This window comes from Siniperca chuatsi, linkage group LG2, assembly GCF_020085105.1.
Source record: "Siniperca chuatsi isolate FFG_IHB_CAS linkage group LG2, ASM2008510v1, whole genome shotgun sequence".
In the NCBI taxonomy this organism is placed as follows: Eukaryota; Metazoa; Chordata; class Actinopteri; order Centrarchiformes; family Sinipercidae; genus Siniperca; species Siniperca chuatsi.
This window is the reverse complement of record NC_058043.1, coordinates 24106258-24133493: the sequence shown is the minus strand read 5'-3', so window position 1 is coordinate 24133493 and position 27236 is coordinate 24106258. Positions and strand designations below refer to the sequence as shown.

At 39.0% G+C, this 27236-nt stretch overlaps 1 protein-coding gene across 18 annotated transcripts in view; it reads right to left on the bottom strand.

Annotated features, from left to right (window-relative positions):
- slc2a9l2 (solute carrier family 2 member 9, like 2) overlaps nt 1-27236 on the bottom strand; it is a 110523-nt gene that overhangs the window by 23260 nt on the left and 60027 nt on the right. For 16 of the 18 annotated variants that reach the window (XM_044167442.1, XM_044167483.1, XM_044167396.1 and 13 more), the window contains 3 exons: nt 20992-21093; nt 20388-20463; nt 46-173 (listed from right to left, as the gene is read on the bottom strand). In XM_044167442.1, coding sequence (XP_044023377.1) covers nt 46-173; nt 20388-20463; nt 20992-21093 — 306 coding nt within the window. Of the gene's footprint in view, nt 1-45; nt 174-18649; nt 19528-20387; nt 20464-20991; nt 21094-27236 lie in introns of those variants that run through there. The other 2 variants (XM_044167535.1, XM_044167515.1) reach the window with 2 other exon arrangements.

The following is a 27236-nucleotide window of genomic DNA, read 5'->3' as shown; positions in this document are numbered from 1 at the left end:
GCGCTTTATTTTAGAAAAGTGCCACATTTAGATGAGGTAACTCACTTGAATAAATGGGAACAAGAGGCCCACAGCAAAGTTGGACAGCCAGTTTACGGTGCCAGCGATCATGAAGGCAGCAGGTCGGTAGGACTGTTCAAACAGTTCCCCGGTCAGGACGAAGGGGATGCCACCTGACAGAAAAGGGAGAAGACCATTAGTTGTAACAAACCACTGACAGCAAACAGAAACAAACAGCTTTGCTTTCTGTGCTTACAAACCACATCGAGTGAAAAAAGATTGCTCATTGTTTGCTCCTACTATAAAGTGAACTTCAAAGTTAAAATAAATATACCTTCCTCCTATTTAGTTCCCACAAGACATAATCCCTTTTATCAGAAAAAGCTCATATTACCGTTTAATGGCCACTTACAAAGATACAATCAGCAATTTATTTGGCTGAATTGAAATCTTGGGTATATCCATATGAGTTCGATTTGTAAAATGAAAATAAACAACTTTTCAAACTTTCTTTTATACCATTAAAATATATGTGTACTTCACTCCAGAAACAATCCACTTAATGCACAAAAATTGCATGCAAAATAGCTACAAGCCTTAGGTGAAAAGCTCTGCTGATAATTTTGGAGTCTAAAAAAATAAAAATTAATAATTTGTAAAAAAATTATTAAATAATTCAGTTTGTAAATAAAGCCATGAGTTATGTTACTGTGTTTCAATAAGGGCTGACATACCACAATCATAGTTTAAACATTTTAATGTGGTGGCCCCCCTTGTTGAAAGTCAGGAGTTCCTCTGGCCTATCCCTGAGTACAATGTGCAACCAACATTTCCAAACCTCCAAGAGCAGATGTTGACATTTGGATGCTTTGGTGGGTGATGACGTCAAACTAGGAGGCTGAAATCGAAAAAACTGAGCTCAAATGTAAAAGGTAATTCATCCTGACAGATTATTGCAAACCCAATAGAGAGCACTGTGGAACAATTCAAAACACTACAGTCTCAATTTAGGAGTAAGGTTAAAGGAAAAATGTTGCTGCTGCGTAATTAGTCTGGTTTAACTGTCTAATTAGTAGATTTATGTTCCAACTATGGCCAACTTGAATGACCTGTGTTGTTTTGTCACTTAATGACACAATAACACAAGTCTGACTCTGTTTGTGCAGAAAGGAACGCAGCTATACACTTTTCCTAAACACACAAGACTCATGTACACAGGATTTGCAAATTTCTCTGCCCCCTCGATTATGGATGCAAGAGGAATGCCACTGTTCAAAATGTAATGGACGGTGACATTTTCAACCATATTTCATCAGACTGTAACCCTTTAGGCATTCTTATATGAACCCCTGCTGCAGTGATTATGCAAGAGCAAGCTGCTCAAGTGAGCCAACCGACTTCTCCAGCACTGAGGAAAGATGAAGGTGGAAGAGAGATTCGGCTGCTAGTGACTTGCAGTGGGCGTGTGTACAGTATATTGTGCAACAAAACGCGATTAAGGGTCTATGGTTTCATGGAGTTTGCACATTGTGCATTTCAAAGTTTGAATTCACACATGAACAGATGATATGTTAGAAACATCGCACTACAACAACAACAACAAGATAAAGTGATGGAAGAGAGAGACATTATCATTCACAGCTGAGACACTCTTGATAATATAATAAGCTATGTCTTATCTGGGTTACGTGTCATGTGGCCCTTTTTGAATAAGCTGCAGCCTCACAGAATATTAGTATATTGGTATATTGTTGGGCTATTGGTAGGGTTTCCGCCTTTGTTGCTGCCATCCTGTCCGACCTCCAGAGGATTTTGCCTTTGCCTCTGTCTTCGCCGCCGGCCTCCAAAGGGCCTCTGTCTTCGCTGCCAGCCTCCAGTTCGCCTTCGTCGCTGACCTCCTGAGTTGCTCCGCACGTCTAGTCATCTCCCGGACGTGCTCAGCCCTTCATCCCTGCCTCCTGGTCACCCTCCTGACCTGCTCTGCTCTTCTGTCCTGCCCTTGGGCCGTCCACCTGAGGCTTTCTGCCCCGCACCTGTCCAGCCTTCGGGCCGTCTGCCTGAGGTCCCCTGCATCGCCTTTGTCCGGCCCCCAGGTCCCCTAGCCCTCATCATCCTCTTAAATTGAATTACTTATGATAATAAACCATCTCTTAATTTGAATAAGATGCCTGGCTGTTAAAAAAAATGTGACCAGCTGATTACAAGTGAGTTTCAGTAAAGCTAAACTCACAGTTCAGATATTCTTGTTGACATATTTTTCTTTTTCGGTTGTCAGACAACTGAACAAGCATAAAATAGTTATTCAATCGTGGCTCATACCTGTTAACCAAGGTAAATACAATTCTTGTGCTGCTGCACTTAAACCATCAGTCAAATAAGTATTTTATGCTTGTCTGACTGAATAAAAGTCGTCACCAAGCCTATAAACTCCAGTGCGCCAGTTTCGCCTGCCGTCTTTCTACTGTGACGTGAGTTGCTACAGGGAGCAATCAACGTTGAACTTGAAGGTCTTAACTCGCTGGATGAGAAACAGTCTGTTTTTGTGGCTGCTGAATACATTTTTGGATCCTGAAAGAGATCATTATACACCATATAACGATCTCATACCTGCAGAAGGAAGATACGGATTCCACCGTTTTCTTCATGGAGAAACTAAGTCGACTTTGCTGTTTTCCTCCGCTGCCACCCGAGGATCAGCTTTGCCGTTGAACCTGCTAACAAAGTGGTACCCCAGCCACTGTCAGTATCCGAGCCTGAGAGGACTCCGCTGGATTGAACCATGCCTAAGTACAACCCAAACGGACTGAACTCATTACATTGCTACCAAGAGCGATTTCAAGTAAGAGGCTTGTGTCTGGGCAGAGTTGTGTGTTTGCGTGCCAAGCCACTGGGCCTTTAGTTGTATTCGTTTTCCACCACTGCGGTGGCACCCATAACTGTGCTTAATCCGATCAAAGTCCAGTAACACACACACACACACCTGCATCACATGCTTGCTGATTGTTGTATGCTTTTATTGTGCTTTGATTAGATAATAGTGGTTTATTGGCTCAGGTTTATTGATTATTGATCAATGTGAAAATTGTACCTATTGTACCTTTAAAGAGCAGTTGCCTGTGGTTATTTGTGTATGTGTTGTAATAACAGCTGGTTGTGACGGCCAGTGCTTGGATTCACTGTCCACCTTATTAATATAAAATAGTATTTAAATATTGGCATTGGTTTTGGTTATTGATCCCTCATCCCCTGTAATTTAAATTATATTTGTTATAGTGTACTGTGCTCCTGGTCCTTATTCTGAATTTTTATCTGAATTCTCAGAGTTTTCATCATGTTTAGTCCATAAAACAGATAAAGTAATTATTGATTTTAATGATTCAATATTCATGTAGACATTGAAAATGATAGCCTTAGTACTGCGTTTATCTCATCATTAGATTCAATTGGCTTTTGTCAGAGTGTACATAAACCCACTCACTGATTTAACTACACCCTCAACCTTGTTCTGGTATATGGCATTATAATTGAACATTTAACAGTCTTTCCACAGAATCCTTCATTTTCGGACCATTATTTAATAACTTTTGAACTCTTATTACTGGAATACACGCTATTAGGAAAAAACTCCTACTCTGGATGTCTATTTGATAGTGCTGTAGCTAAATTTAAGGAAGCAATTCCATCTGCATTTAAATCAATGCTGTGTCTCAATATAACAGAGGACGCCTATGCTAACCTTAGAAACAGCTGTAAAACCTGATATTTAGACTGCTTTTCTCCTATTGACCTGGATATGATCAATCTGTCTTTATTAACAGGGTATGTCCCACAGTCTTTAAAAATAGCTGTAATTAAACCTCTTCTTAAAAAGCCCACTCTTGAGCCAGGGGTTTTAGCCAACTATAGACCTATATCTAACCTTCCCTTTCTCTCTAAGATCCTTGAGAAAGCAATTGCCAATCATTTGTGTGACTTTCTAAATAACAATTATTTGAGGATTATCAGTCAGGATTTAGAGTGCATCATAGAACAGAGACAGCACTGGTGAAAATTACAAATTACCTTTTAATTGCATCAGACAATGGACTTGTGTCTATACATGTCTTGTTAGATCTTAGTGCTGCATTCGACATCATTGACCATCACATCCTATTACAGAGACTGGAACATTTAATTGGCATTACAGGAATCACACTAAACTGGTTTGAATCCTATCTATCTGATTGATCTCAGTTTGTACATGTTAACGGTGAGTCCTCTGTGCACGCCAAAGTTAGTCACGGAGTTCCACAAGGTTCTGTGCTTAAACCGATTCTATTCACCTTATATATGCTTCCTTTAGGCAATATTATTAGGAAACACTCCATAAACTTTCATTGTTATGCAGATGATACTCAGTTCTAATTAGTTAGCTAAACTTCAAGCATGCCTAAGGACATAAAAACCTGGATGACCTGCAATTTTCTGATGTTAAACTCTGACAAAACTGAAGTTATTGTACTTGGCCCCAAACACCTCCAAGACACATTATCTAAAGATATAGTTAATCTGGATGGCATTGCCCAGTTATTTTTGATCAGGATTTATCCTTTAACTCTCACATGAAACAAACTTCAAGGACTGCTTTCTTTCACCTATGTAACATTGCAAAAATCAGGCACATCCTGTCTCAAAATGATGCCAAAAAACTAGTCCATGCATTTGTTACTTCTAGGTTGGACTATTGCAATTCCTTATTATCAGGCTGCCCGAATAAGTCCCTTAAGACTCTCCAGTTGATCCAGAATGCTGTGGCATGTGTACTGACAAGAACTAGGAAAAGCTTCTCTGCACTGGCTCCCTGTAAAATCCAGAATAGAATTTAAAATCCTTCTCCTCACCTACAAAGCTCTTAATGATCAGGAACCATCATATCTTAAAGAGCTCACAATACCATATTACCCAACTAGAACACTGCACTCCCAGAATGCAGGGTTACTTGTGGTTCCTAGAGTCTCCAAAAGTAGAATGGGAGCCAGAGCCTTCAGTTATCAAGCTCCTCTCCTGTGGAATCAGATCCCAGTTTGGGTTCGGGAGGCAGACACCATCTCCACACAGACAGCAGTAGCAAATAATAAAAAATATATAAACTTAACATTAGAGCTTCTGATATTAGCCCAAGGTATTTAAAAATCATCTACAAGGATTTTGCTTGTCACCATCAGATATGACATAAGCGGACCATTCATTTTCTGGAGTTTGAGGACCAGAAATTGATTAAAGGACGATGTTACTAATGATTATTTAGTAAACAGATAATTATTGGTGGAGACAGATTTAAAAGACCAATTAGAGAAGATCTAAATCACATCAGCAGCCCCAAATGACATAATAGCACAAAGTTGATCAGACAGAAATTACACAGCGATTCTTTTTTGGTTTGGATTTGTGACAAGAGCTAGTGCACTGCCTTCTGTTTCAGCTTGACCTCCTGAGACATCACATTTTCAGGGGGTCTGCCACACTTTACCAGCGCCAGAGCCTTGATCTGTTGTGCCTCAGGCAAAGAGCCACAGATGACAGGACTGCGGTGAGAAGGCAGCACCAGAGGCTACTGTTTTTTTCACTCACAATTGGTTCTGACAGGGGTTTTAAACAGCTCATCTGTATAGTTTATCAGTGAACCAGCAATCCTACTTCATGGTTGAGAGAAGGTTAGGATTATAAGCCACATTTTAAATACCCTACAAAATGGTCATAAATATGAGAATATTAAAATATTACAATGTTTTTAATCTGGGACATTATTCTAACAAATAAATGGTTCTGATTTGTTTCCCTCAATCTAAAAGGATTTTTTAGAAGCACTACCTTTGCCCTTGTACTGAGTCATGTGGTTTGCCACAGATGTATGCTTGTGATATTATCCAACAACAGCACACACACTATAAATAAAAACTAATTATATAATAGGATAATCATGTCACACAAGCAGAATGCTGCCCTCCCACATGAAACATCCATGTCACACATACAGCAGCATGAGCAGAATGACAAACACTAGGACGGTCCTGCAGAAACGTGCACATGCAGTGTGTACATACAAGAGATCTGCAGCAACATAGCATTAGTTTATTGGATTTTAAATTCAAAGCTTCACATACTTTAAAACCGTCATTAATGTCATATGTAGAAAAATACACTGACAGTGTAACTCAAATGTTATCAGAGTATTTATGGCACAGGTACAATGCTACTGTAATGCACCGACCACCTGTAAGAATAAAAAAATACAGCCAATGCGAATAGTCACTTTTCATTTTGATGTGACAAAGCAGAACATTATCTGAACTGTTGCACACAGTTGAGAGTGGGGAACATTAATTTGAGAAACTGTGTTGACAGGCCAGGTTTGATAGCAAAATATTAGGGTGTTGCTGCTCTCATCGCACTTGATTTTAGCAGATAAATAATGTCATTACAGCAGATCAACTTCTATTGAACCAGCGCTCTGTGTAAACAGAGTGATAAATCATCTTCAGACAAAGATATATTTATATATATAGCAAAGCTGCAGGGATCTGGAGCCATATATAAAGGCTGATGGATAAATCTTGTGTTTGTGCTTCTTTTTTTTTTTAGAGAAACTCACTTTATACAACATCAACTCGTACTTTTAGTAAATGTAAGCTCATTATCCATACTATTCCTCAAATAAATTCCAGCTGCAAAAAAACTAAAATTAATAATAATAATAATCTCGGTCTAACACTGTATGTTTAGAAAATATCTTTATCACTGTAGCACTATTTATTATAAACATTATTTCAACTGCATCACATTCAAATGTGCTGGCACATATTTGGGTAGGGATCAGAAAGCTTCCATGTATCCTGAAATTTAATTGCGTTCCACACCATCATTAAGGACATTTCAGCGAGGAGTAAAGAGGATTCCTATACAGAAGTCTTTTATCAGACAAACACATCCTTTTCTTGAAAATCTATTAGTGATTGGATGCTGCAGCTGATATGTGGGATTTATGTAGCAAGCTGCCATGGAAACGCCATCACCAAAGCACTGCAGATAGAACATAAAGATGTTTTAAAATGTATTTATTATATTACGGTGTAGTCCCTCATTCGTCCAGGAGTGTTCTATCGTTGAAAAGGTTTCAATCATAGTCATCTGGACACTGTTTTCATAATCAAGACGTTTCGGGAACAGTTCCCGTCCCATTTTTTCACAATTGAGAATGACTTCCGGATGGGAGCCGAAATTCTGAAAACAGTGTCCAGATGACTACGACTGAAACCTTTTCTACGATATTTATTATATTGGTAAATCTAACCGATGTGTGTTAAGTGTAAGTTCAGCTGCACTTAGTGTTTGGTGCTAATTAGCAAATGTTAACATGCTAACATGCTAAACTAGGATGGTAAACATGGTAAACATTATACCTGCTGAACATCAGCATGTAAGCACTGAGCATGTTAGTATGCTGACGTTAGCATTTAGCTCAAAGCAGCACCGTGCCTAAGTACAACCTCACAGAGCTGCTAGCATGGCTGTAGACTCGTTTTTCGGCTGTTAGCCAGAAGGCTTACGGCTGGGCCAAACCGCCACAAATATAAACATTGAAACTGTAGTAAAAGGTTTCATGTTGCCGGTATGGTGTCAATATGACTATCAACAGATCGTTTTCACTGTCTATTTTTGCTGAGAACCATGTACGTCACACGACACACCGAATCTATAGATGTGTGCTGCAGCTGCGCCACTGACGTGGCTCATGCACTGCTAACCTGTTAACATGGGCGCCGAAATGAAAAGCAAGAGGTTCCGCGACGCACACGCTGTTTAAGTAGGTGGTATGGCGTTATTCTTTTCATTGTCTTTTCTCTTCAATGTGCATCTTGGCTCAGAGAACGAAAGTACATTTTTTGCCCATCTAAGTCCGTTTTTAAAAATATATTTTAATATACAGTATTTCCTATGTATACACAACAAAAATCACAAATTATCACAAACTTATTATCACCACAAAGTAATTAGACTACAAGATGTTTTAACAGATTTTAATTATCGTGTCATTTCTAATCAGTCGTAGTCCATGACACCAACACTAGAATGGTTTTGAGTAGGAATCAATTACTGTGCTTTGAAATGTGGAGTTGTAATATACTTTTTTATTTGCCAAAGGCAAATACTACTATTTCTACACAAAATGGTAACACTGAGAGGAAGACCCCATGGTGACAGCCATACCTTCATTAACCTGATGTAGAGACAAAAACTGGCAGTGCCCTTGCTGAGGCTAAACAACAGCACTTAAACTTTTCAGGTGCTGGATCACCCAATTCAACCTGTTTTCTCTGAGGCATGTCTGACACTCAGAAGGCAAAGGGCCTGTGGCAGAAAACTGCAGGGAGTTGAGCTCACATTCTGCTCACATCAGAAAAACACTGGCTGAAGAAATATACTGCAGCACGATCTCCAACTCCTCATTTGCTCTCTCAGCTTGGATTACAGATGGAAACCAGAGGAGAGAGTTTCTGCCGTGTTGCCCAGGAGAGAGCAGAGTCGTGGCACAAATTGGTGGCCCTGATTAGAAACAATATTACATGGCAGTCCGTGGAAACAGAAAACATGATGATTAATCACACTGGCTGTTTCACCTGCCGATGGTCATTTGGGTTGTGGAATAAAAAGAACAGCCTCGAAGATCCTGTCAGCAACAACTATGATTGTGGAGTTAACTGTGGAGGGAGAGAGGAAGGCCAGGATTAAAATCCAGAGACAATAAGACCAAGGTTGCTTGGGGATGGGCACAGTAAGTCAGAAGGATACTGTTTCAAGGACTGTTGAGCACATGTGGAGCTTGCAGTCACAAAAGAATAAACGTCCCACCTCAGAAGCATCCTGGTGCTGGTGCTGGTGACTAGAGAAAGGCACTGTTTTTGTGTTCAGCTCGCAGTACCTTTAAAACTTGTAACTGAATCGCTGTGGTTTGGAGTTCCTACGTTCATGTTTGTACTTTCAGATATCAGCCTTGTTTTACTGTTTACTGATGGAGTCGTGTCAAGTTACTGCTGATGCAAACAGAAAGTGTCTTGCTGCTACTTCCCATTTAAAGCTTTCAATCAGTGAACTAGCGGGAAGCTTCTATTGTGAAGCAGCTATAAGGAATACAATTTGTTTGTCACCATGATAGCGGAACTTGGTTAGCAGTGCTACTCTTCATTGAAAATTGGTCTACACAGCAAGATATGGACATAGTCAACATTATTTATACAGCAGATTGGTTAAAATGTTTGCAGGGAGGAATGGTACAAGAAGAAACAACCACAGTGAGCTGTTAGATTATGGTTAGGCTCAACAGCGGTTTTTGCGAACCAACACACCTATAACGTGTCATCAAGGTATACAACTTATTTTACCTTGCTGTGCTGTGGAAAACCATTCGCACCGTGCTAGCACGTCTTGAAAGGTCGCGGTTCAGCTCCATGTGAGTATCTCCACCCCTATCGAAAAATGGCTTTAGTGCCTTGTTGTTGTGACAAGGTGATTTCATGCCCTTCTCAAATGTACCCAAGGTTGTAGAAAAAGTAAAGTAGAGCAAGGGATGAATCCTCAAGTGTACTCTTCCATAGCAAATGTTTCAGGACCCCAAGGAGTATAAATCTTTCCCTGCGGAAGACAGGCTCCTGGCAGAAGATCAATGTCACGGTCGTGTGAAGAAAACATGGTTTCCTGCTTTTTAGTAAACACCGCTCAGGGGTCTGTGTACACAGAGGGATCTCACAGGCGATATCAACCTTGGGAAGCACAGCAATATTTGTGGGGGAAACTAGTCAAGGAACAATCAGGACTCTTCTGGAAGATCCATTTGTATATGGGATGCAATCAAACCAGAGACAACTGAGAATTACATGTAATTCTGGAGATTTATGATTATGATTTATGTTTTTAAGCTAAATGTCACTGTGGCAAGGTGCACATTAGAATGGGTGCTTGATATGAGTTTTCACTCATAAGTCTAAATACTCAAACCACAAAGCGTGTGGCATGACAGGCATATTAAATAGTAGAAATTGCATAGTGTACTATAAAGAAAAGATAAATAACAAGACATTAACCAAATGCCATGGTAAACAGAAAGATGATTGGAGCCACCAAACACACAAATACATGCCCACACACAAATAAACTCAGGTGTTCAGATTTTCAGCCCATCAGCCTTTACCTCTTCCTTCATTTCTTTTTGCTCTTCTAATTAAATCATGTTCTAATACTGACTGCCACACATTATTAAGTTTCACCTTGGCTTGAGTTCACTCTGCAGAGAGTCTCATCTCATCACTTCTGTTCCTGTATATTTTGCTTGTGGCTCCTAAAAAGCAGCAGATGCCACTCCTGTCAGGACGTGTTCACATCTCACCCCTGGTATCTCTCATTACCTGCTAACTCTCACAATAGCAAGTCTGGCTGCCCAACATGTGTTTATTTCCACATTCCCAGGTGAAAGGTGATTCATCTTGTTCAATGGTCTTCTGTTATATCCTCTACGGCCTGTCTGTCAGCATTTTGTAACCCCCTCTCTGTCTTTCTTTAAACTATGATCTTTTTTCCTCTCAGGAAAACTGAGTGAATGCAGCATCCAACTATGACAAGACCACAGGGTCTGCTCCACCATACTGTAAACACAATGACTGCAAAAAAAATCCATAGCACTCCAGCAAAAATGCACTTGTTCAAAAAGTCTAATTTGTTGCACAGTTTAGTGTGCATTGCAGATGAACTGCAGAAAACTCAGTGTTTCGTATGATGGATTTATTCTGCTTTTCTGTTATAAATACATGCACAGGCAGTTAACAAAATTGTAGTAAAAACAGTAATACCATTTAGGTTTACACCACAACTCGTATTTATCAGCTTATAGTCAGAACTTGAGTGGTGCATATTTGATCCAACTAAGTTTTACAATTCAATTTACATGTAATTGAAAACTTTTATTACATCTACAGCACTGATTAAAATGTGACACAACAGCTGTGATTTTATTTATTGCCCTTCGAACTCAAATAACAAGCATATTAAAAAATTCCCATCACCGTGATTAGAAAAATAGATTTAACCCATGGATGATCCTTGATGTGGTGGCCAACTGAGGTCATTTCATTTTGAGTGTTGTAAAACAGTGGTGTAATTAATTTTCAAAAGAAGACTGCTACTGTACTACTTGCAGAGGGAGAGTGTAGGAAGTTAAGTCCTGCTCTGAAGAAGTAGCATCCTTAGTAGAGTTCAGCAACTTGACGTCGTGTGATTATTTTCAAATATAACTTAATAAGAAAATTCTCTCTCAATTTCAATTCAATTAAATTCAATAGGCTTTATTGGCATGCCATTTGACATGTGTTGCCAAAGCACAATTACGATTACAATAGACAATGAATGAAAGGAATAAAATTAACTTAACTAATTAGTTAATAGAACAAAATAGATAATGAAATAAAATAATATATATAAGTAATACAGTATACGTATATGTGTATTTATACACACACACATATATATTTGTGCAAACTTTGCAAAAACCTAGATTGCAGAAGATATAACGCAGAAATTCCTGCTGCTGATGGCTATAGGTATTTAACTGAAAAAAAAAATTGTCTTACAACAGGTGGAAGTGTCTTTATTACAGGCTTATTAAGGTGATAGTGGCAAGGGCATTTTTTCAGATTTGAAGCAGTCTGACTGTGCAGCTCGGCCAACAAGCTATGAAAATTGCTAGTAATCAGAATCTATTGACAACCTGAAGGGCACTCATGCCTACTTAATATTCATGTATCACTACGTTGTTTTTTCCCTCTTTCCCTCTGTCGTACGCCCCTTTAGCACCCTAGTGCCCACAGCATTTGCCTGTACTGCCTATGGCTGCAGCAAGCCCTGATCTAGGAGGAGCAGATCGGATGGATCACAGGGAAAAAGACGAAAGGGAATAGGTTGGGACACAACCTGTGTATTCGGTTTCAAATACAATGTTTTCTCCTTGATGTTGTCTTTCCTCAAATCAAGTATGAAGTCCCTAAAATGCCCGCAAAACAAATTTAAATTCATTTCCAATTTATATAAACAAAGGGAAGTAATATTCTGTCTACTTTTTCCTCCTTTCCAGCAAGGGTACAGAATGCTTGCTTTCAGCATTGTGTGTATCTCACAATTCACTGCAGTGGGTGGGAAGTTGCATGGGTCAGCCACTGTAGGTGGTCTGTGGCAAAAGAAAAAACCCTGATTACAAATGTAATTTGATGTCCAAATTTAAAATGTAAAGTTTCCACTGCAAATCTTCTGCTTTCATTGTTCGTGTGGATAGTGGGGATTGTGTTGTCAAAATAAAGACAAGATGAAAAACATATCAGCCCTAATTGATAAGGAACACGTCTGTCATCGGCACAAAGAGAGAAACGTTTATGGTGACAGCACTTTCTTTTTCGGCTGTGAGGGACATTCGATTTCAGCTTCCATTGATCCCTCACCCTTATGTTCTTGCTGAAGAACAGAAGGGCTCCCCTTTTTTACATCACAAATTTAATCTCTAGTGGGCTCACTGGAGGGAAGACATCAATTGAGTGAGACAAGGAGAAAAAATGAGGAGGAGGACAAATGAGTTTGTACCATACCCAAAGTGAGGAAGAATATGAGCTTTTGTAATGCTAATTTCTCAGTGGAATGTGAACTATGAAATATAACAGGAAAACTGCACAGGCTTCCTCAAGTTACACAACAAACCCACCAAAATAACACAGATACAATACACAGACTAAGGTTTTAGGTTTGAGGGGTAGCAACACGGGTGCGAAATGTTTATTTTCATCCAAGGCAACAGTCTACTCTCTGTTTTACATGATAAGTGAGTCGCCAGGATTAATTAATATGATTTCTCAGCTGTGAAATGAGCACACACCATTTACACATTATGATCAGATGTGAAAGTACAATACCTTTATGAATGAGGCCCACTGTGCCGAGTATCTGTGGTGTTGGTCTCGCATTGCCAGACTTTTCTCCACATTAGATTTGCACTGTTGACAAAGCAGGTGAAAACTCTGGCTGAACACACACTTACTCACACATACAGACACATTAACACTCATGCTTGCAGTGAGTTGCAAGTCTTAAGGCGCCTTTAGACTGCGTGACAGCAACAATCGTGCATATTTATTATATGTCACACTGTGTAAGATGGATCTAAATAAATCTTTAATCTAATAAATCTTCTTTTGCGTGACGAATGTGTGGTGAATCCTAGAAATTAGTATATATAGCATCCACCTGTGCTGCTCTTATGTTGTTGGTGGTAGAGGATTACAAGTACCTGGGAGTACACACAAAGGAGTACCTTCAGCGAAAGACTCATCCCACCAAAAAGCACCACAGAGCGCCACAGGAAGTCATTCCTGCCTGTGGCCATCAAACTCTTTAACTCCTCCCTCTAAGTGTTAGTCTGTATGACCCTAGGTCACTAAACGGGACATTGCTCATTACATCTCTGCCATACTTGAAATAATTGTGCAATATTCTGTGTTAATACTCCTGTGCAATATTTAGTTTTTCCTATTTATTATTCATACCTCCATTATTGCTGTTGCACTACTACTTATTACTTATATTATTACATTGTATTATTATACCGTATTACTGTAAACCCACTTGGTACTTCACACTTATTTTATTTTATACTTATACCCACCTGGTACTTTTACAGTTTTTATAGTGTATTGTATTATATTTTTTGCTAGTACTTTCTCCTGTGTGCACTGACGTAAAGGCGAGCTGCTGTAACAAAGAGTTTCCCTAAAGTATTTCTGATTCTGATTCTGAATGTTTTTTTCACTTCCATAATTTTGGTTTGTGTATGCACGTGTGTTTTTTTCCCCCTAAACTTTATTCAAAATAGCGATTCAGATATGTTGGAAATGTTGGCTGGTCTGTAGATGTGGGTCGTAACAGCAGTCATATTGCAAGAATTTGGTCCTAAATTTCAGATTTTGACATGTTTTATCACATTAGACTCGAGTCAGACCGACTTGAGCCTAATGAAGAAAAAGCACAAAAGAACGCAGCGTCTTCTGGCAAAAAAGTTGAACCTGGCTCAGCTTTTGCGGCAACTCAGCGTCTTCTCGGATGACGTCACATCATGTTGCGTTGGCCAATCAAATACGTGCAGGCGCACATTCCTGGGAGATGACTTTGTAACGAGAATGCCATATTTCTACTGTACCTTGTGATCGTCATGAAATGATGAAATAGTTTCCGCTGTGATAACTTTCCAGAGTCGTAAAATCCTGTGAGCATTGTAAATGCAGTGTTTTGGTGTCTGATAAGCCATACACATTCACATGTTACTCCAGCTCTACTTCCTGGTTTGTATTTCATTCTCTCACCAGTACATTTTAACAACACGCCCCCATCAATGCTGCCCCCCCTGGCTGTTTTAATGCAGGGCTGTTTTCAGTGTAAATGTCCGCTTAGGGAGAAAAAAAAAGCTATGCAAATGACGTCCACAGAGGAAGGACAAGGGTTGAGATTTAAATCCAAGTAATTCATGCTGTGGAGCAACAACTAGCCACTGCTGTCATCAAGAGCTGCAGGACCATAAAGTATGATGTAGCTGAAGAGTGAGACACAAGCCGAGAATATTGTTGCTTTCAATGAGATGGCTACCAGAGGATTACACTGCATACAATATATTACTAGACCTCATTTATGATATGATAATACATTGTGAATATATTTGCACATAAAACTTTACAACCCCCATCTTCAAAATCTCTACAACAACATGACAACAAAGAAAGCAAAGAAGAACTTTAGTTTCTCAATAATTAAAGTAAAACTGAACATATGGAAGGAGATCACACTGCAGGTGTTTGTCATCACATCTCTGCTGTGAAATACGTTAAATTAAAACGGTTTTAAAATGGTCATACACAAAACTGTCATAACCATTTAAAGAAACACCAGTACTATGGGAAAAAGCTGCTGGTCCCAAACTAATGGGGGAAGTCTCAGCCTCTCCTGTCCCACATGGGAACTGCTATGCTATTTACTTATCAACAGGATGGAAGGAACAGCCCTCTGAGGACTAGAAGTAAACCAATAGGAATATATTTCTACCCTGCATCTCACTTTTCAGGAGGTTAATATTTATTCACTTGCCTCTGTCAGTGTGAGTCCTTATACACCAACAGCTCCAGCTGTTGAAATGTATACAAGGCTCATCAAAACACCAACTGTCATCCCATTCTCCATGCAGAATGCAGAAACAGAGCAGTTGTATCTGGTCTTGTTAGTTTGTTTGTTATATCTGGACTTTTTCATATATTCTGTATGCACCAGCATTATAAGGGTTGTGAAATGGCTCGGGGAGAGTTGTTTTCTCTGGTTTGACAAGGTGGCAAAATATGACACACTTGACAGTAGAGCCAGAAAGAGAGAATCAACAATTTCCAGTTAATGAGATGACAGTGTTGGCCTGCTGGAAGAAGCAAAAAAAGAAAAGAATCCTTGAATTGAGTTTAAATCAAAAACAATATTGATTTCTTTTTTAAAATGGCAACTTAGTTCATTGTCCAAAATAAAGTCTAAATGTCAGCTTTTAAAAGAAGAACTTGTAAAAACTCTGGAAACCACATTTTTGATCGATGGAAAGCAAGAAAATAGAAATACAGGAAAGGAACTATTCTGCAAATATAATGTAACTATTTCCATGCCCTAAAAGTTCAAAGTATGATCTCCATACCATTTGTTCAGCTGTCTCTATGGTGACAGCCGAACAAATGGCTAGCTTCAGGAACCTATACAGTGACCCCTGTTACAGCCTCCAGCAGTGAATGGACCCAATTAACACTGACTACATATATGTGCACCATAGGTACTCCTCACTAGCTCTGGTGTTTGGCAGAAGAGTGTATTTGCTTCAGCAGATCGCAGTTCCACTTGTCAATCATCTGACTCAAACCATCTAAAAATCTGTCTACCTGTGAAAAATCTGACATCCAAAATCAAACATTTCTCTCCTCGAGATCCAGCAGCTGCCCGTGCTAATTAAAAGTCTACAGGTGGCGACTGTTGGAGTGTCATGTTAAGGGTTTATGTGCTCCTTTATACTGTATTTAAGCTAAATGCACACTTATTTGGTGAAACCTATTCCACATTATTAAAAATAATTTAAATATGTGCAGTTGTCTGAAACTGAAAACAAGGCTGTTTTCTTGAAGGATAATGCTGGGATTATTTTATCTTTAGACCAAAACCAACAATTATCCCATCCCATCAAGTATTGCTGTATAGTCAAAGCCTCAAATAAAGTAGGCCTCTGGGCAGTGGACCCAAAGTCATCAAAAAACCCATTAAGCTATATACTTTCATTTTGGTGCCACGATGAATATAGCTAGTGTAGTTTATTCTGAAATGACACTGCAACTGCATTATAATGAGAGAAAATGCCACCCAATGCATGATGTGGCTTTGATGTGTTTTTTATTGCTTTTATTGCACTGAGGAATAAGCTACACAAACAATAACATTAACAATATCTGTTAATATGATACATTTACTGCTAGTTCTGTCTTGTCGCTGGATTTATTAATAATAAAAATAAGGCAGTTTTATCCTGGATTTTATCTGACCGCAGTAATTTGTTGCAGTGGTGCCATAGAGATGCATGCTGTGCTGAATTTTATAGGGTTTACTCTCACTATCAATCCATCTAAACAGTATCTCAAATAATGAGCAGCCCAGTTAATAAGAAACTGCAGCCTGTAATTCAAAGCATCTGCCACATTGGGAAATTGCTACTATTTTACGAGTTGTCTATTTTCCATTTTGCCTTACATCTTGTTGCATTTTACTCCACTATTATCTGAATTTGAGTTTGCTAGTTTGCTTCACAACAGCTCTACCATCTGAATAGTTTGCCCACATTCCCCAGGTTTTTCATCATCCATCATGAAGACACGGGGGTGACCACCTGTGATATTACTCTCAGGTGCAGAGGCCTTTAACAGAACTCGTCCAGCCTGAGGTTGTTTTGTTTTTTTTGCCTCATCCCCCGACTGTTACACATGATTTTGAAAATAAATTAAACACAGCATACAGTGAAACAGGTAATAATGATGTGGCCACAGATGTGTAATGAGAGAATGTAGAGATAATTACATAATAAATCCGGTATGTGTTCTTTTTGAGTGAATCAGACACGCTGAAATTGACCCAGTGTGGGAGATTTTTCATCTCAACACTTGAAGGTGCTGTATGAATAAAACTGAGCATTAAGTCTTATTTTCAAGAGGCACACATTTTAATATGTGTAGGGTTCTGAAATTAAGTCATGTATCATTACAAGTAGTTGTGTGTATTCATTGTATACTATGAACATTCACAGAGGAAGGGGGAAACATAGCTTTCATATGTAAAAACATGGTAATAATATGCACGCAGAGCAGGTATTAATCAGATATGCATTGATTTTAATCAGACATGTATTTGGACATGGCAGCTCTGATAGCAGGAGGAGACATTGGCTGTGTCAGAAAGTGAGATGTCAAAGAGGAGTTGTTTTACAGCTGTTCATGCCCCGGCACTTAACATACTTTCAAGAGTGTTGAAGGAGTTGTGTAGATGCTTTGATCATAAGCAACCACACCACATTCTTTTGAATTTTCACTATTCCAACCCTGCGCTATTGTACTGGACATACTTTACTTTTAGACAGACCATACCTGACCTGAGAGGTGTTTTGTTCAGTTATCGATGATTTAAAGCAAAAATGTAATCAATTAGTTGTATATATATCCCCCTGTGTACTAAAGTATAAACACACAAACAGGCACATTCCTGTTTAGTGTATTACCAAAGCCGATAAAGTCCATTCAAAACATGTCAGTGGAAGCTCTGCATTTCACTTAATGTTTGTATATTCCTGCATGAAAATAAAGCATAAGCTCTGCGGTATCAAACCTAAACACAAGCTGATGCATTTTTACACTTTTACAGTGGCTGATTCAAATTAGCAACAGGCTTTCACACAACCCAAAACAATTTCCCAATCTCTGCTGCAGGCCTGAGTGCTGCAAAGGGCAACAACGTGTGGTAAATTACACTTATCGGCATCAAGATTTCACTCTAGCCTGTAATCATCTCAGCAGGTGACAAAGTGGCCAGTCACAAGTCCAAAGGCTCTTCAAAGGAGGGATCTGAGACATAGCGAAGAAATTAAAACAGATGCTGTTTGTCCTTTAGGCATTCTTTTCTGGAGCATTGCTATCATGGAAACTGATAAAGACCCACTACCTTGATCTAAAACCTCATTTGCCTCAGTGTGAACCTCCACAGGACAAAAGGAAGGAAGTTTGCATAATATACAGTGGCCAACACTGTATTCAGAGCAAACCAGCCTCTGCATTACAAAGATACAACAGAAGAAATTTGTTACCACAGACAGTGTATTTATCCATGTCAGCATCATGTAAAAAGAACCATTTATCCAAATCTTGCCAAGTAATTTGCTAAGAAATTGTCATTCAAGACACTAGCAGCTGGTAGTTAAGAAGGGCCCTTCTGCAAAACTTTTCTTTTTAATTAGCTGTTTTGCAGCCGCACAACCAAGCACACACACACACACACACACACTATGGCCTCTAGTTTGATAGTTTGATGGTTGTAAACTGGCGTGAAAAGAAGGGAGGATGTAAAGAAAGAAAGAAACATTGTAAAGCATGTAGCGGCCTTGAGTGTGCAAAACAGAAATGAAAGATGCTGCTTCTTTGCACACTGAAGTTTATTTTTTAATTGCAGGTTGCACGCATATTGTAGCCGACCCCCTTCAACTGAAAGTAAGATTTAAATAATTATTGAGTGTTACAAAACCTGACTGATTATTGACATGTTGCCTCCTCTGAATACAATTATAAAAATGTGAGATTTGCTGGCAATTGGAAAGTAAAATTGCCTTCTCTAAACAATGTTTCATGTCACTGGTTGTTTACAGAGATCTCTAACACAACATGACTAATCTCACACAATAATGAGTGTTTTATCTCTCTGGTAATTTGTAGTTCAACACACAGATAGTCATAAACGTTCAGGATGGGCAGGTAGATGAAAATGCATAGCAGGAATATATACCAAAATATTTCATACAAAACATGCACCTTTTACAAGAGACAAGATATGAAATAGTCAGTGTCTGATTTGATAAGCAAAAACTAAGCACTATTACAAAGATACTGCAGCTATGCCCTTTAATTCATCATATCAAAAACAAAAATTGCCCTTTTTAGCTTTCATAGACCCACGTAATCTTTCTGCTTACGTCAAACTTCTGAAATATCTGGGCCACTGTTTCCATAGCGAAATTACTTGAAAGCAATTGTGGCTCCTTATCCACTCACAAGCTTTTCCCCTCGTGTCTTCCCCTCCCAGTCATTCACCATTCCCAAGCAGCGAGGGGCTTCATTTGTTTCAATAGGCCATAAATCATTGCTGCGCAGTGGACAGAAAGAAAGAAAAGATTTGTCCTCCCTCAACAATTACCACAGAAGTGCACCTGAGTAAGGCACTGAACATTTAAAAGCTACAGTGGAGTTGTTATAATAGAGGACAGTAGCAGCGCTGTGCAGCCTGCAGTTGTGTGCGTGGACATCTCACCATTTTATGTCTTCTTTTTCTTCTCTTTTTAAAAGAAAGAAGGTCTCTAGTTTAGAAAAATCAAATGTTCTTCCTTCAGTATTCTCTACGTGATAATTGTGAAGTCTCCATTTTTCCACACTTTCTACTACTCCGCTGTTCTCATCTCATCCTGATACACTGAGGCACTTTGTTGGATCAACGGTCCCTGGAGACATTTTTATTCAGACAGGATGTATATGTGTGCTGACAGCGATAGCCTCACCTTGAAACTCAAAGTCAACCTCCCACCAAGACCAACTGTGTCCACTCACACTGTCCCCTGTGGATTTGCAGTACCATACCATATATAGTGTATGGCTCCTATTAAGTGTGCTAATATATGGCAGCATCTTTGACTGCGATTCTATTTACTAACACACATTATTCCGATTGTTTAAAGCACTGAAATACAGCTCCATGTCCCTTTCCTAGTTTTAAAAGTGAAGACCAGAGTTGGGTGACTCACATTGATTATTACTGGCTAAATTACAGCCAAATATAATTAGGCAATCTGATCAAATCTGCAGAATATTTATTCAGTCTCTTTTAAGTGCAGTTTCAAGTGAAGTGGAGCACTGAGGAAGGATTGCAAAATTGAAAACAAAAAATCAAGAAAGACAAAAGGGAAAAAAGGAAGAAGATTTCAGCTAGTAATGTAGGTCAGTATGTTTTACCTGGTCCAGAGCAAAAGGATGCAATCACAGCCAGTATACAGATGTAACTGAGGTAGGGCATCCATGACACACTGTCCTGGGATAAGAGAGCGAGAGAGGTGATATTGCAATGACCATAATCATTATGTTGGAGGAAAATCTCTAAGTTACAACTTAGTTCTGAGCAGGAATATCACAGCAAATACATTAGGAAAAATGAACAATTAGCGGCTACATCCTATATTTTATTTTGTTTTTGTTTAAGCAGCCAACATTAACACCAATTAAACCCAGAAAAACATTTGTATGAGGTTACTTTTCTTTTTCTTTTTTTTTGTCTTGTGCAAGTTAAGCTGATCAGCGCTCATTAAGCAAGACATTGGTACTTTGATGCACAAACGTTCAATATTTTCAGTGTCACAATGTGAGAAATATATATAATATCATATATATATATATATATATATATATATACACATATACATACACATATGTATATATATATATATATATACACATATACATACACATATGTATATATATATAGTACAGTACAGAGCACCTATGTGCATTACTTACAGTATGTCTGGAATGAGGTCAGTGAAGAGGAGGAAGAGTGGCTTACCTGGAAGTTGAGGAACACTGTGAGTAGGCTGAAGAACACTGCCATGGCAGAGAAACCAAATATGAGGAGGGGCTTCCTCCCAATTCGTTCTATCACTAAGCCCTGGGGAGAGGAATAAAAAAACAGTATAATATTAGAAGCATTTCAAGGGGTTTCTGTACAATTGCTGTGTGATTCTAAACCTATTTTTTGCCATGCTAGCGGTGTGGCTCTGGGGATGACAATAACTGTCTCTCAGTCTCAGTCTCAACAACTATTGGATGGATTTCTATGAAATTTTGTGAAGATATCCAGGTTCCCCACAGGATGAATCCTACTGGCTTTGGTGAGCCGCTGACTTTACCTGTAGCATCACTATGAGGTTGACATTTTTGTCTTTTAGTGAAATATCTTGACAACTACTGAATGGATTGTCTTGGAATTTGGTACAGATGTTCATAGTGCCCAGAGGATGAATCCTAATGACTTTGGTGATCATTTAAACTTTCATCTATCGCCATCATCAGGTCAAAATTTCAATTTTCCCAATACTTTGGTTTATGGCCAAATACCTGCAAAACTAATGACAGTCCCATCATCATCAGCTGTTCTTTAGGTTTAGAGCTAATTAACAAATGTTAGCATGCTAACACAATAAACTAAGATGGTGGACATGGTAAACATTATACCTGCTTAGCATCAGCATGTTGGCATTGTCACTCTGAGCATGTTCGCATGCTGACATGAAAAAATGCAGCCCTCTCATTCATTTGAATTTGAATGCTGGGGGCTCCGGTAAAAAGGTTGAAGGCTGCAGTTTTACCTCAGCGCAATGACATCTGGCAATGTGCTGCATTGGCCAATCAAATATGTGCAAGCACACATTCCTAGTAGATTACTCTGTAAAGTGAACATATTTCTACTGTCTGACTTGCAGTTGTTGTGATCAAAGATAAAATAGTTTTATCACGCTGTGTTATATTTTGTTGAGTTTTAAAATCCAGTCTGTATTACATATAGTGTTTTGGCATCACAAACCACATACTCTGACTGGACTTCCTGGATCATATTTCAATGCCTCACAGGTACCTGAAGCTACGGACCCCCACCAACACAGTGCCTTGCGTTGTCTTAATTGCAGGGCTGTTTTCGGTCTAAACTCCTGCTTAGTCTTGTAATAACATATTCAGTTGTTTTCACATAGCAAATGAAACATGAAGATGTGAGGTCAATATGTTACCATCTATTTGAGATTGTGTGCATTTTCTCAGCTTTCTAAATCATACTGCATGGCCATATATTACTGGACATGGAAGCAAAGATTTGCTGAAGAAAGAGGCAACATGTGACATTTATTTGCGTAACCCCTCAAACCACCAGTAAATTCTACTGAAAGTTGGTGGTGGAGAATGCTTTATACATAATGCATCATATTGTACTGTACTGTGTCTTTCTACTTGGGTCATGGATGCAGTGTGCATACCGAGGGGCTTCTGAGTGGAGAAGATAACATGAAGTGTTTTTTTATGTGCATGTGTGTGTGTGTGTGTGTGTGTGTGTGTGTGTGTGTGTGTGTGTAGGGCAGTCGCTGGGCTACCTCACCACAAAGAAACCAGGTCAAGATAGATATTTCCACTGTTCCAAAGTTTACATTGGCTATTATTTTCTTATTGTGAACAGTTTCCTTTGGAATTCACTCTGTGTGTGTGTGACTGAGTGCGAGTGTGTGTGGGGGGATCTCGCGTATCACACTGGTCCCTGAAGGCAGAGGACGTTTCTCTTCCAGACACTACCCACACTGCAGCCACACTGCAGCCACACACAGACATACACACATGCACACACACACACACCACCAGAAAAGCCGCAGCTTATTAAGGTCTCTGAAGATGTAAGAGGCTGAATATTTATGAGCCTGTGTGTGTGTGTGTGTGTGTGTGTACAGTATGAGCCTGTATGACAAAGAGTGGGGACAGAAGCGAAGTGTCTGTCGACTGCAGGAATGTGTATGTAATTACCAAAAAGAGATGAGACCTGAGAGAGCCTTGATTCTTTCATTCAGGTGTTCACTCCTCCGTGTACATGAAGGTGGTCGATTACCTTTTACCTTATCATACACTCACCCCTAGGCTTTAATGCATGTCATTGTTTCGTGACAATCTGTCCAAATACACTGCTTCCATGAGATTTGACTAGTAACCCATGGGGTTGCTAAAAGATCTCCTATTACAGAACTCAAATCTTCTGCTAATGTCTATGTATCAGTAACACTACTTTGAGTAAGTCTACCTTCTGACAAATAATCACTTTAATGACTTGCAAATACAAAATGTGATAATGTGTTTCCAGGTCTTGTCCACTTTCTACACATAAATAACACTATGAGCTACTGATGAAACTGGAATAATAAGCACAATAATAAACGCAACCCAATACCCCACTTCTCGGCAGACTTAACAGAGGTCAGACTGGTGACTTCAGCCCTCACAGTTGGCAGGACTAAAATGTCTGGACATTATTCATCACATCAAGAAGCCGATGAGCCATTAAAGACAAGTGGCCAAAGCTTTAGGCACCACTGGCCCTTCACATGTGCTGCGATCTCTGCACCATCCCCTGTGAAACCCTTGGGAGAGGCTTTACACGAGGAAATCTGTCATATAAACAAACACTGTCAATGATGCGTTGATTGTTTTCACACTGGTGACAATCAACGCACAAATTACCTCGTGGGATATTAAAGGAAAATACTGACATGGTTTGCTTCTTAGATTTTGCCAACCATCTATATGTAGGCTGCTGCTCTGCTTTACATTATTCCTGTTGTGTGTCTGCAGTCAGTAAGCATAGCTGAAGATATCAGGGCTCATTTTCCTGCCTGCAGAGGAAGTCATTTGCAGATAATTGTATCTGTACAGCATGGAAAAACAACTTCCACAGGCAGAATTACTCAGGTTACAGAATCCATCGCAATAAACATGAAGAGAAGTTAAGTTTTCTCAGTGTGAGTATTACTATTCTTTAATTGGGCATGAGTTACCCTGTAGTTAGCTCATCTATCTATCTATCTATCTATCTAGCTCTCTATCTCTGACATTTTGTATTTGAAGAAAATTATGAAAAAGAAAAGAAAATGAAATGAAAAGCTTATGTTAGATAAATGGACTATATATTTGTATATTACTGTTTTTGAAATGCCTCCTTGCTACCATAAGGTCAGTTTTTTGTATTGCGTTATAATTTGTTTGTGTTCAGACTTTATTTTGCCAAAGGGCTACGAGTGTGACGAAACGGCATGATGTGTGTGATTTAATGTAAGGTGGCACACACTCCACAGTTCTTGTGTGTTAGCCAGCCGTATAGTGACAAGTGTGCCAAAGTGAAAGGGCAATGGCTCAGTAGGGCACTAGAAAAGGGGGCAGGAGCTCAGTGGATAGCATTTTGCATTAAGTAATGATGCTTTAATCATAGGTTTTTTTTTTCTTTTTTCATGTGTTTCAAAAAGACATTGTAATAGCTGTGTCAGGATTAGAATATACTGAGCAACAAAAGAGAATATAAAATAGAATGAATAAGTTAAACAGAGCTTAAAAAAGGCAGAATAAAGAAGTCTTTGATGGTCGATGCTTAATGATGCATTCAGATTTAATGAGACGCAAAATTCAAAGGCAGCATGAACGCATACAAAGCCAATGGAAAGATATGAACAGATGCAAAGGGACATGAACGGATATAATTTCACTCCAGGCGGCGTGAATTGTGGTGAAGATGTTCGACTTGTAAACATCTTAACACCAAGAAAAATTCATGGTTATCTGGAGTTGTATGATGTCACTCCATTAATGCGCAGAGATGGGAGCACAAAAGGAGAGGCCCTGGAGGAAAAACAAAGAAACAACTGGAGTTGGTGGTAAGTTTTAAAAGCAGTCTGTCTAAAACTGTCACACACAAACACAGGGACCTTCCAAACACACATTCACTACATATTGGCAAAACTCTGTAATTCAGGCTAACATAACACAGTGGTAATATTTGCACAAATACAGCAAGGTATGTATTTGTGTTCAGTCTGTGTGCATCTTAAGAATTCAGCCAATCTCAAATAAGGAGGCAGATTATTCCAAAGCCTCTGCCCTGCTGTGGCAAAAGTCCTGAGTCTGTCATGGGCGATTACCTGCAGCATTTTTACAAAGATCCAAGAGTCCAGTAGATATGGGAAATTCTGCTACATAGTATATGATGGTCTGGTTATGCAAAATCCTATACTAGGATTCATCTTGAAGATGTGTGAGGTATCACCCTTCCTTGCTGTTGACAAGTATGTAAGATGCTAATGAAAAGCAATGACTTAAAAATATACATTTTTATGGTTCTTTACTTGAGATGTGACAGTAGAGGCTGACTGAAATATTAAGTGAGAGAGGGGAAAAAGGTGACATGAAAAAAGTGTCCAGTCTGGGTGCTGTGCTTTAGGCCGATGGGCCAGCGGGACATTCGGAAATCACTGTTTCTTAAAGGCAGTTTCCTGCAGCTTCCACAGTCAGTGTAACATCATCATAAATGTTATCAGTGACCTTCCTCTATCCACAGGTGTCCACAGTGCTGAAAAATACAGTAATCCAATAAAAAGGCTGGACTGACTCATCCATCCAGTATATTTTCTACACAAACTTATTTTGTTCAGTGTTGTTGAAGCCTATCCCAGCATGCATTGTTAGAGCAATAGGGAACAGGTTGCCATGGTGTCACAGGGCTAACACACACACATACTGTAGTCAAACACATTTAGAGTTTCCATTAGGAACAGTTTTGCTTCCCTTAAAAACCTGTGCACTCCATAGTCACTCCATACTCCATAGTCCTCCGATAGTGAAGAGAAACGGTAGGGTTCCACCATACAGTACAAGTGACCCGCAAAAAAGAAAGTGATGTCCTTGTATTGGAGGTGCAAAATTGCCACAAGTTACTATAACATCCCCTTAATAAGCTGTTGAAGACAGAAGGTGTTAAATTAGCTTGGGAGGAGATAACACATTTGGCTCTCCTGGTCCGAGGACAACCGTTGCCTGTATGAACAATTCAATGACGTTACACTCTGGGTAGGTGATTATTGAATTACAGTTTAAAATTTCGACCAGTGCTCACATAAACCAATTATTGCATTTTCTTTGGATAATGGCCTGTTTATGTCAGTCAGATATTCTATTTAATGTTGTTTTCTGTCATCATCGTGCATAGCGACAGACCTGAATGCCATTCTTCACGTGTTGAATAAAAGATGTTAAATGTGTACTTTTATCCTTTTTTGACATGCAATAAAAGGGAAAATTATATATATATAATTTACATCAATTACACCGGCTTGTTTTTTTCACTTGTGATACAGTCACTGCTTCACCTCTGACAACACTTACAGTCACAGTCACTTTAACAGCAAGTCACCAAAATGAGCTTTGTCAGTCGTGTATTGTGAGTTGGCAGCTGTGTGTGGTGTTAAGATTACTAATGAAATAAGGTTAGAGCTACAGGTAAATGCACCCTGTGGTGAATTCTATTTGTCATATTAGGAAGCGCATATCAGGATTTGCGGATTAAACCTCACCTTTGAAATGTTTGCCACCTAAATGAAAAAAGTTGCATTTTAAAGCCAGGTGTAGATTTTCATTTGAATATTATACATATTTGAAGCACCTGAAACCACAAATAAAATAAATTTTTCTCATCAGTTGTCAAAGTGGTTGTGAACATGAGGCTCATACAAATGGTATCTGTTTAATGCCAATGAAATATATACGCAGGTCCATAAAACTCTTGAGGTTGCTCTCAAAAGAAAAGATGTCAAATACTCTAATGCTTTTTCCCAAATAATTTCTGTCTCGTATGCAGGGCCGGACTGGGATAATGATTCAGGCCAGGAATCTAACGTCAGTCCAGGCCAGTCTCCATATTCACTCCAATTACAACATACCACATTTTTTTGTGAGTTTTGTTGATATACTTTTTTCTGTTTACTGTTTATGCCATATCTTTTACTTTTAGTTTAAAAAAAAAAACATCTAAAATACTTAAAAACAGCCAAGTGTCTTCAGTTTCAAGAGTTAGTCAATTGCACTTCCATAATTAAGGCAACAGGAGAAATATTCATAAACATCATTTCTGTGCACTTTTGGAGTGTTTGTTTTGCACCTGGCATTTCCTCAGAGCTCTGACTCAACTTACGTTGATCAGCTCTCAGTAACGAGATACTTCCACCTGACAGAAAAGAG